The sequence below is a fragment of the Salvelinus sp. IW2-2015 genome, linkage group LG4q.1:29, assembly GCF_002910315.2.
Source record: "Salvelinus sp. IW2-2015 linkage group LG4q.1:29, ASM291031v2, whole genome shotgun sequence".
NCBI classification, from domain to species: domain Eukaryota; kingdom Metazoa; phylum Chordata; class Actinopteri; order Salmoniformes; family Salmonidae; genus Salvelinus; species Salvelinus sp. IW2-2015.
Window position 1 is genome coordinate 76,297,076 of NC_036842.1, and position 12,275 is coordinate 76,309,350.

At 47.3% G+C, this 12,275-nt stretch overlaps 1 protein-coding gene across 1 annotated transcript in view; it reads left to right on the forward strand.

Annotated features, from left to right (window-relative positions):
* shank3a (SH3 and multiple ankyrin repeat domains 3a) overlaps window positions 1-12,275 on the forward strand; it is a 302,959-nt gene that overhangs the window by 187,331 nt on the left and 103,353 nt on the right. The window contains exon 12 of the mRNA XM_070443122.1: window positions 6,410-6,591. Within this exon, the coding sequence (XP_070299223.1) occupies window positions 6,410-6,591 (182 nt within the window). The remainder of the gene's footprint in view (window positions 1-6,409; window positions 6,592-12,275) is intronic.

The window sequence follows — 12,275 nt, forward strand, 5'->3', positions numbered from 1 at the left end:
AAAAAAGAGAGAGATCTCACTAGTGTGTGTGTGTGTGTGTGTGTGTGTGTGTGTGTGTGTGTGTGTGTGTGTGTGTGTGTGTGTGTGTGTGTGTGTGTGTGTGTGTGTGTGTGTGTGTGTGTGTGTGTGTGTGTGTGTGTGTGGTGTGTGTGTGTGTGTGTGTGTGTGTGTGTCACGATCATCATAAGGAGTGGACCAAGATGCAGCGTGGTATGTTTCCATCCTTTTATTTGGAATAGAAAACTCAAAGGGAAAAACAATAAAGCGAACAAACGAAACGTGAAGCTCAAAATAGTGCTCGCAGGCAACTATACCTAGACAAGATCCCACAAAGCACAATGGGGAAATGGCTACCTAAATATGATCCCCAATCAGAGACAACGATAAACAGCTGCCTCTGATTGGGAACCATACCAGGCCAACATAGACATATAATTCCCTTAGATAACCCACCCTTAATCACAACCTGACCTAACCAACATAGAGAATAAACAGCTCTCTATGGTCAAGGCGTGACAGTACTCCCTCCCAAAGGTGCGGACTCCGACCGCAAAACCTGACTCAATAGCGGAGGTTCCGGGTGGGCATCTACCGTCGGGGGCGGCTCCAGTGCGGGGCGAAGTACCCACTCCGCTCGTGGAGTCATCAGAAGAACCGGACCGTGGCTCGTCGCCGGAAAAACTGGACCGTGGGTCGTCGCCGGAGGAACCGGACCGTGGGTCGTCGCCGGAGGAACCGGACCGTGAATCGTCGCCGGATGCTCCAGAACGTGGATCGTCGCTGGGGGCTCCGGGCCGTGGCTCGTCGCCGGAGGAACCGGACCGTGGTTCGTTGCCGGAGGAAACGGACCGTAGATCGTCACTGTAGGTTCCGGACCGCAAACCGTCTCAGGAGGTTCCGGACCGTGGACCGTCTCAGGAGGTTCCGGACTGTGGACCGTCTCAGGATTTTCCGGACTGTGAAACGTTGCCGAACGCTCTGGACTGGGAACTGTCGCCGGAAGCTTGGTGCGTGGGGCCGGCACTCGTGGTACCGGGCTGGTGACACGCACCTCAGGACGAGCGCGAGGAGCTGGACTGTGGAGGCGCACTGGAGGCCTGATGCGTGGGACCGGTACAGGTGGCACAGGACGTACTGGGCTGTGAAGGCGCACTGGAGACACAGTACGTATGGCCGGCGCAGGATATACTGGGCCGTGGAGGCGCACTGGAGATCTGGAGCAGAGAGCTGGCACAACCCGTTCTGGCTGGATGCTCACTTTCGCAGAACGCACCGGGCTGTGGATGCGTACTGGAGACACATTGCGTATCTCCGCAAAACATGGTGCCTGACAGGTCCCACACTCCTCACGGCGATTGTCTTGCTCCAGACACCAAACCTTCCACTCTACCTCATCACTCCCCTCAACTATCTCACAATACTCCTCGCTTAGTCTATCCCAATATTTCTCTTCGCTCTCAGACTCGCCCCTCGGCTTCGCCGACCAGCCCGTGTGCCCCCCCCCCAAAAAAATAACAATTTGGGGGCTACCTCTCGGGCTTCCGTTGTGGTCGTGAACTTCGGAGTCGCCGTTGATCCTCCTTTCTCTCCCGGGCCCAGGATGTCTGCTCCTCCTGGCCACGCTGCTTGGTCCGTTTGTGGTGGGAGCTTCTGTCACAATCGTCATAAGGAGTGGACCAAGATGCAGCGTGGTATGTTTCCATCCTTTTATTTGTAATAGAAAATTCAAAGGGAAAAACAAGAAAGCGAACAAACGAAACGTGAAGCTCAAAGTAGTGCTCGCAGGCAACTATACATAGACAAGATCCCACAAAGCACAACGGGGAAATGGCTACCTAAATATGATCCCCAATCAGAGACAACGATAAACAGCTGCCTCTGATTGGGGACCATACCAGGCCAACATAGACATATAATTCCCCTAGATAACCCACCCTTAATCACACCCCGACCTATTCAACATAGAGAATAAACAGCTCTCTATGGTCAGGGCGTGACACCAGATGTATTATGTTCTCCTGTGTCGACAGTTACCATGGTTACAGAAGCAGTGTCCTAAGAAAAAGGGGAATGTTGTCGTGCACAATAAGGAACATGTTATATAGGAAGAGATGGAAGGAAAGAGAGATGAAACAAAGTTGGGAGTGAGGGAGGGACAGAGAAAAGGCTGTGAGCCTTGTAGTTGTTCATTTTTGCATTATTTAAACGGTGTGTCTGAAGGTGTTTTTTGCAGTAATGTATTTATAAATGTGTCTAAAAGGTGGTTAAAGCTCCAGTCATTCATCCTGCAGTTAATTTAGATCAATAGTGTTGTTCCTGCATGTCCCCCACCCCCTCCTACACACACACACACACACACACACACACACACACACACACACACAACGGTCCACCAAGCGCACCACACACACACACACACACACACACACACACACACACACACACACACCACACACACACACACACACACACACACACACACACACACACACACACACACACACACACACAACACGACACAAAACACACCACTAGGTGGGCCGTTGTGGCAGTGTAAACACAGGCCATTAAAGGGGAGGACAGTTGGAGATCAATCTAGAGTCTACAGGACCAACACAACCAAATACAAAAACCACACACACACACAAAACCACCAGCACCATACCCACATACTCCAGCCCAGCTGCAAGGAACAATCAGAGGATCTGCCACCACAGAGGTCAGACCATCTTACGTACCATTACAGCTCTGTGTGTATGTGTGTGTTTCTCTGTGTGTATGTGTGAGTTTCTCTGTGTGTATGTGTGTGTTTTCTTGTGTACGTGTTAGTTTCCTGTGTGTTAATGTGTGTGTTTCTCTGTTTCTCTGTGTGTTATGTGTGAGTTTCTCTGTGTGTTCTTTCTTGTGCTGTGTGTTGTGTGTGTGTGTGTGTGTGGTGTGTGTGTGTGTGTGTGTGTGTGGTGTGTTGTGTGTGTGTGTGTGTGTTTGTGTGTGTGTGCGTGCCTGCTCCTGCTGCGCCTGCTGCCTGCCTGCCTGCGTGCGTGCGAGAGAGTCAAGGGTTGGAACCGGTTCAGGGAACAGAACAGAAAACCGGAAAATAACAAAATTACTTGAGGAACAGAACCCAAACCGGAAACAAAAGTAATCTATACTGTTCCGGAACAGAATTGTTATTTTAAAAGCATGGGAACCGGTTAATAGCGTTATTTTACGTTCCAGGCTTTTTGTTCTAGTCCCACAAAAATAGCAATAAAGTGCATATGCAAAGCACTCAGAAACGTATTCCAGTGTCTGCCTGCCAGCTGGAAATCTTTTCCAGTGGGTGTGCGTGTGTTTGTAGGATACCTGCTCCTCCCCTTTGAAGCATAGGTTACTGTAGCCTACTGAAGACGTTACAAGCATGATTCAGAAATTATGGAGAGATGTTTAAAAGAATGGATTCACTTTTTCAAAGGTAGTTAATGATACTATAGTTATCACGTTTCTCATTGGATTTCTTAACTACGAAAAGGTAAGACGTGCTTTTATCTGCACATACAAGCTTGTTAGCTAGCTACCTCTGGTCCAACTTTAAACCAACTCGAGCCATTCAAAGTTCCTAGATAGAAGCCGCTCCTCCGTAGGTAAAATTCTGTGGGCCTAATTCAGATAATACATGTCATAACAAGATGCCCAGCGCGTCAAGGCAAGCTTCATCCTCCATCCTCTCTTGCTCTTTCCTCAGCCGCAAAATGTCAGTTGCATCTCACGCCCTACACTGTCTCTGGCAGCACAGCGTTTGTGTGTGTGTTTGTCTTTCTTTATGTTTAAACCATGCTGTTACAGCAAAATACCATTTGCTCTTAACGACTTTTCTATACAGATTAAATGGCTTACCCACTCCATAGCAAGCTGCTCTATCTGCACTGATTGGTGAAGTAATTTAATGTCACGCAGAAAAGAACGATATAAACCAGTACTTTTTGTTGGGTTCAAACCAGTTCAGAACTTTATTTTGCTGGAACAGAAGGAAGAAATAGTGGTTCAGTTCAGAAGTAAATGATTGGAAAATAATTTCAGTTCCAACCCCCAGTTTGAGTGTGAGTGTAAGTAAACATTTCAATGTTAGTCTACACGAAGCATGTGACAAATAAAATTTGATTTGATTTGTGTGTGTGTGTATTTTTGTATAACATGGATGGTCCAGAACAGCTTGCAGCAGCATTTAGCGATGTAGTTGAATTGCCTGTAATAAATGAATGTGAATGCACATCCGTTTAGCTACTGGCTTAATTAGGTGTGGAAGCCAAGCTCTATTTCCTTGTTTACCCAGTCCATTCTGTCCTCTTTTAGCCTCATCCCTCTCTTTATCTTATTCTGCCTGTACCCCTGTCTCTCCTGCCCACTTTAGCTTCTTCTTTCATCTCTCTCCTTTCCCTCGCTCTTCCTCCCATTATCCCCAACCTGTCTCTCTCCTCTTTTCTCCCTCCATCTCTCTGCTCTGCTCTGCCCTCCTTCCCTCCATTTTATTCTGGGTTGTATTCAGTGTGCGGAGGGTGGAGTGTCCTGGGCTCAGTCATTAACATGCGGCAGACAGCCACCCCAGCCTCTCCACTCTCTCTCTCTCTCCTCTCTCTCCTCCTCTCCTCTCTCCTCCTCTCTCTCTCTGCTCAGTCCCGAGGTAATTGGAAAACCGTCAGCAAGCCGCTGCTTCGAAGGAGAGTGAGAAGGGTAGAGGGAGAGAGAGGGAGAGAAAAGGGGAGAGAGGCGAGGAAGCGGGAAAGATGGAGAGAGGAGAATGAATGAATAAAGGGTTACGAGTGATTGATACGACACAGAGACAGAAAGCGAGTGACAGGAAGAAGGGAAAGAGAGAAAGGGAGAGGGGAGGGGTAGATATAGAGTGAGGGGTTTTCACACAGACACATGTCACATGATACCCACAATGTACACACATATGTAAACAAAGTCACACAGACAAACACACATAAACACACAGATGCAAGATAAAAACAGATTGATTCATGAATCACTGTATCCATGATTTTGCAAGACCAAAGATAAAGCAGAGAGAAGGAGGGAGGGAGGAGAAACGCAGCTGTAAGAAGGATGGGAGGGTGAGTGTTGAGGACACAGACAAACAGGCAGCAGCATGATACAGGGTGGAGCCCACATGCACGCATACATACACACACACACACACACACAGCTGCAGCAGTAGTGATGAATGAATACCAGGAGAACCTCTTCTTCGGCTCTATTAGAATTCACCAGACGCCTCCCTCAGAGAAATGGAGGGAAGGTAGAGAGAGAGAGAGACAGAGAGATGGGGCAGAAAGGGGGAGAGAGAAAAGGTGTTTCAAGGCGATTCAAGAGGAGGTAGATTGCCAGCCACAATTAAGCCAGCAACAACCCCACACCCCCCCCATCACACACCAACCTGCCCCGGGGAGCAGTGGCGCATGCACACACACAGGCAGACAGGCAGGAGGAGATCAATGGTGCTGTGGCGCGTGTGTGTGTATGTCGGCACACTGTGTTCGCGACAAGCTGTTGCTAGCGTATGTTGTTCTAGTGGAGGTGTAGTGTTCGCAGTAGCGGAGGGGGCAGCCTGCTTGTGTGTTGGGTAGAATGCTCGGAGAGAGCTGTGTGAGTGTGTGTGAGTCGTCAGAGGGGAGGGGAGACGCCAAGTGCAGTAGTGGTAGCAGCAGCAGGGTTAGCAGCAGCGTCGTCGCCAGTGTGTATGCGTGTGTGAGTGTGTGTGAGCGGGCGCGTGTGTGTGAGGGGTGGAGGGGAGTGGAGAGGGACTCCCAGGAGAAGGAGTCTTGGTCGGGGAGCAGAGCCAGCCTCTCTCCCTCTCCTCCACGGCAGGACCTAGACCTCCAGAGCCAGGGGAGTAGGTGGGATCTGTAACTCAGCCTGGAGCACTGGAGGCTGTAAAGACGCGGGGATCTCTTCCCCTCTCTGGAGGGCTGTTCGGTCAGAGCGGGAGCTCAGGATATGTGTGACCCAAGGGGACTGCCAGATGGATCTGAGCGACAGAGACGGGAACGATTCCGTTACTGTTAACCGTTAACACTACTTCTCCTGCCTCGGAGAGAACCGAGAGGAGAGGAGAAGAGGGGTGGAGGGAGGGGGACAGGGGGATTTTGTTTGCTGTAACGGAATAAGAGGAAGAACAACAGAGAGAAGGATTTAGAGAAGGAGGGGAGGAGGCGTGACCTCTCATCCCATGACTTTCCCTCAAGGTTTGCTTTGGGACCGTTGACTGTTGACCACTCGGACAGACTTATCTTAAAACCGGTCACTGTGACAACCGTCAGGTTGTTGCTGTGTTACTGTCCCCTTGGCGACCGACCATGTCGGTAACCACCGGCTTCGGCTACCAGCTGCCTGGCATTACCACGGTAACCTATGTGTTTGTTTACAGCCCGGGTACGGTGCAGCGGGACCCCAGTCCCCCCACCCACACCCCTCCTGCCATTGCCGGTGCCAGCGGGCCCAAGCGGAAACTCTACAGCGCCGTACCGGGACGTACCTTCATCGTGGTCAAACCATACACGCCACAGGGTGAGGGAGAGATCCAGCTGAACCGTGGAGAGAGAGTGAAAGGTTAGTACACTATGACTGTTCATAAAGTGGTTATAATGTCATGACCTGGTATGACCACTTTTCACATGTGTTTTATTAAACTCTAGGGGTCTCAGATGTAGGAAGGAATTTAGAATGATAAAACGGACATATCTCCTTTTAGGAAACCAACAAATCTTACTGTTGCATTGGTAACACAAACTGTTATTCTTTCTATAAAATAATGTGAAAAACTATATGCTGAGTAAGTCTGGCTCTAGTCTCTAGTCTTAGGCAAGGTCAGACATCACACGAGCATGGTTCACCAAACCACATCCACTACTCTTCACAGGTGTATGTAGGTAAATGGATGTGATTGAAGCTGTGTTTAACAGTAGAGGTACTACAGCACTAAAAGAACGGGTCATCCATACATTATACTTACATGACATGGATAAAGGTCACTCCACTGCTCTCATTCTGTTCATGCCTCTGTAATGTCACTTCACCACTGGAGAGTGGTACATTTGTTATCTAATGCATCTGAAGTGCTTTTAAAGTCAGTCTTTCTTCATCAGCGTTGTCATGGCTGTCTATGTATTCTGCAGCTCCTAATCCTAATGGTGCTGTAGTCACAGTGTGGTGTGTGTGTTCTCTTCTCCATCCATGCCTCACTCCAGACTATGACTCTAATGACGTAGAAGGTAAAACGCCACAAAATGTTTCAACATTACTGTCACCCCGTCTTTCTCTCTCCCAATCTCCTCTATATCCAAACCCACACCTCTCGTTCCCCAGACAACTGTAGTGTTTGGTTGTTGGTTGAGGAGGGAGTGTGTGTGTGCACAGTCGGTGTGTGTATTCTACATAAGTTGCTGCCTTTAAGTGCATGGCCTCTATTGCCCAATCCCAAATTGACGCCTAGCCCTTAACCCATATGCACATTTGATAGGATTTAATAGGATTTGATAGGATTTAATAGGATTTGATAGGATTTGATAGGATTTAATAGGATTTGATAGGATTTGATAGGATTTAATAGGATTTGATAGGATTTGATAGGATTTAATAGGATTTGATAGGATTTGATAGGATTTGATAGGATTTGATAGGATTTGATAGGATTTGATAGGATTTGATAGGATTTAATAGGATTTGATAGGATTTAATAGGATTTGATAGGATTTGATAGGATTTAATAGGATTTGATAGGATTTAATAGGATTTGATAGGTGTAACCAATATTGTAATAGCTCCGCTGGATTTTGTCACCATATTGCTTCTGTAGCAGATGAGGATCTGTGAAACTCACTCCTCAGCCTGAAGTGTCTCCACTTACACTAGCGAATAGCTAGCTTTTCGGTGGCACGACTGGGTAAGACGCTTCAGGAAGGAGGTCACGTGTGTTGGCGAGGCAGAGGTCCTGGGTTTGAGTCTCAGTATGAGCTGAATTGGAGGAAGCAGTGCTCACCAAGCAAGCAGTGTGATGTAATTTACATCTATCAAAGCCTTACAGATATCCACAAGTACATAGGGGTTAGGAGTTAGGGGTTGAATACAGTTTGGGCACGAGCATACACCTACCTCGTACTCCCTCCTCAGAGTGATTCTTCTCTTCTTCCGTGTGCAACGTAGTTGATCTTCACTCTTCTACACATCCCTATAGGGTGAAATGTGTTCACTGCTTTACTCTCCTACAGTCTCTTAGACACACACCCACAACCACCTCTCCCTGAAGCCACAGATACCGCACTTACCTCTTTACCCCATATCCTGGTATATGGCGTGAGACACTCCCACCCCTAGACTGTGTGTTTGATGTTGATGCAAACTGTTGTTGTTTATGACGCCCAGGCAGATGTGGAAAACAACACAGTGTGGTGAGTACTATGAATAGAGGAACTCAGGGACCCAGTCTGATAATAATGACATTGACATGATGAGTAAATCCCTTCTCCCACCCACAGAACTTTCCATCTCTGTTGAACACACATACACAATTAAATGCATTCTTTGCTAATTTCCATGCTTTGTTCAAGGTTATTCACATGGCCACAAACCTGCGAAATCATACTGTACATTATATTGAGAATGCAGTCAACAGTACAGTTACATAGCCACTTGTGTTACACACCAGTCCTGCAGTGGCAAGGCTATGTGAATTTGAATGACAATACATGACACTGTGTGTAGCATATGCTCTCAGTCAGTACATGTGGATCATGCTGGAATTGAACCCACAACCTTGGAGTTGCCGCACCGCGCTCCAGCCAACTGAGCCATCTGGCAATGTTGCATAATAATGACCAGCATGGCTCTAACTGTTCACTCTTAGAAAAAAGGGTTCCGACAGGGTTTTTCGGCTGTCGCCATAGGAGAACCCTTTTGGTTCCAAGGAGAACCCTTTTGGTTCCACGTATAACCCTTTTGGGCTCCATGTATACTGAAAAAATATATAGTTACAGTTCATATAAGGAATTCAATAAATGTAAATAAATTTGGTCCTAATCTATAGATTGACTGGACAACGGCGCTGCCATGGGTGGGCCTGGGAGGGCATAGGCCCACTCACATAGGAGACTGGCCCACCCAGTAGTTCTTTCCACTCTAGTTCATGGATATAAGCCATATCGAATGCCAATTAGAGGGCAAAAATATTTTTTTCACTCTTCAGTTTTGCTCGTCTCCACCTGGTCTTGTTGCTGCTAGCCTGTAGTGACCAGTCCACCTCACATTGCATAGAGTGGTGTTGTGACTAGAGGCCAGTCTCTGTGGATGGATGGTCTCCACTTTGATTCATAATACATTCCGTCTCATCTGCATTCATGAATGGATGAGTTGCTAATAGTTACAGGCCTCATTTACACTGGGGAAAGAGAGGATGAGAAAAGATGAGAGGGAAAGACAGGAAGCTTCTCTACCGTGCTATATTCCTGGGGAGAAAAGGTTGGCAGATGCCAGAGCACATGTTCAGTTTCAGTGTGACGGTATGCCATGGAAGGATAGGGATACTCTCCCCCACCCCCTTTGTAAGAATAAAGAAGGTTGTCCTCTACCTTTTACACTGTAAGAGTACTATTCACTTTAAACATCAATGCCCTACTTTAACCAGCTTTATCTGTAACAGCTGTTATTTCAAGTGCCTGGTTTTGTAGAGTGGTGTCCCTGACTTACTTTGTTGTTGAACCTCCATTTACTCACTCACATCTCTCCTCCCTTTCATCATCCCCCCTATTCTTCTCTTGTCACTCTCTCATCCCTTCATCCTGTGACAACAGAGGAACACCTGTATGAGGCCCTGAGATTGTGTAAAACCAACAGGCCTGCATGCTAACTCTCCTCTCATAGCCCACTGTGTGTTTGGTAGCATAGCTAGCTAGCCTTCCCCCTGAGGATTAGCATTGTGGCTAGGCTAACCCTGTTAGTTGTTTGGTATGTCGGGTGAGCTGTGAAGTGGTTTTGTAGCCTTTAGACCAGGGCTGTAATAAAACAGATAGTATGGATTAACATGGTCTTGTCGTACTCTCTGTCCTGTAGAGAATGGTGTTTCTCAGGGATCAGAAAGTTAACACAGCTGTGCAACTCTACGGCCTCCAGGCATTTTTACTGTACAATAGAAACTCTTAAGAGATGGTTTCCCAGACACAGATTAAGCTTTGTCCTGGACTAAAAAACAATTTAAATGTCTTGATCAATCCTGGAAACTGGTGCTTAGTGTTTAGGCGTAGTGGCAGAGGGTATAGTCATGGTTAGCACTGTGTAGTAGTTGGTATAACGGCCTGTTGTAGTTTTGACTCTGTTTAAGTACATGACCAGCTTTGTACATCTTTCACTGTAATATGTGCATAGTTCCACCAAATCTATTTTTGTCGCTTTCGATGTCTTTCACCTGTTGTCAGTCTTTCACATGTAATATATCTTTCCTCTACTCAAAATGCTGTGTAGCTGACTCCCAATCTGATGAAGAAGAGCAAGGTAAATTCTATTCCTTCTCTCGTCTGTAGTTTAGTCTACAGAAGGATAGTGGAAATAGCCCACAGATGCATAGATAGTCTATTGTAGTATCCATATATGTGATTGTACCTCCACAGACACCTCAACACTCTCTGTGACCACTGTTGGACCACAAACCCAGCAGACAGTCATCTGATATATGGTCATCTGATGTGTGTGTGTGTGAGTGTGAGTGGTGTGTGTGTGTGTTGTGGGTGTGTGTGTGTGTGTGTGTGTGTGTGTGTGTGTGTGTGGTGTGTGTGTGTGTTGTGTATGTGTGTGTGTGTGTGTGTGTGTGTGTGTGTGTGTGTGTGTGTGTGTGTGTGTGTGTGTGGTGGGTGGTGGGTGGGTGGGTGGGTGGGTGGTGTGTGGTGTGTGTGTGTGTGTGTGTGTGTGTGTGTGTGTGTGTGTTGTGTGTGTGTTGTGTGTGTGTGTGTGTGTGTGTGTGTGTGTGTGTGTGTGTGGGGTGTGGAGCCTAGATCAATAGTGGTTGATGAAGCAAGGATGTCTGGATGTGTGTGTTGGCGTGGGATGGAGTAGGGTCTGTTTATGTGTCTTGATCCATTGGATATGTTAGAGTTGACAGTCCCCCAGGGCCTTCCTCTCCCTCTACCTGTAATCAGATAGCATCACCAGGATGCATCTCCATAGGCCACTTGCTGTCATCATGGAAACGGACAGAGACGCTTCCCCTGTAACCTGGTCAAGCCACTAGACCACACACTCACACGCACACACTCACACATGCACAAACACATGCACTTTAACACACACCGTTGTAACATACACACAACAACTAAACACACAAAGTACATCCTGCAACATAACCCATTACATTACAGGCTATTCTACCTAAAACAAACGCACGGACACACCCACACACACACACACACACACACCTCTCCTCTGCACACCATTGTAAATCTTCTAGACAGCCGGGAAAATGAAACCGACCAAATAACGTTGAGATTAGACATTCACAAACATGATTAATGGTCTCAGGCCGCGCCCAGTGTGTGTGGAATATTAACACTGCTGTGGCCAGTGGCGGATACCTGGAGCGCGTGTACTCACACACGCACACACGCACATATACACTCACATGCAAGCACACAAGCCAGTAGACACACATACATGGTCAAAAGACAGGCATTACTAATGATCTCAATGGGAATGCAGGGTGATTTAACCATTACTGCAGTTATACAAGACCAGGCTCAAACCTTCCACTGGTGCTAATGCTTGGTAAACCTGGACCCTTCATGGCTCAGGGCTAACGCTTGGTAAACCTCGACTCTTTCTGGTTCAGGGCTAACACTTGGTAAACCTCGACTCTTTCTGGTTCAGGTCTAACACTTGGTAAACTTGGAGCCTTCATTGCTCAGGGCTTCTCTAGCGTGTTGGCACAGAGGCACAAATCTGTCTGTCTGTGTGTGTCTGTGTGTTGTTAGCCTAGAACTGAGTGCTGTAATGGGCTCTCAGATAAGCACAATAGATCATTGGAATGCAGCATTGTGACAATGCACACACAGACACTCACACACACACACACACACACACACACACACACACACACACACACACACCACACACCACACACACACACCCAACACAACACACACACAACACACACACACACACACACACAACACACACACACACACACACACACACACAACACACAGTATAAAATGTATAAACTGCAATGGGCAAAAAATGTTTGAGAACATATT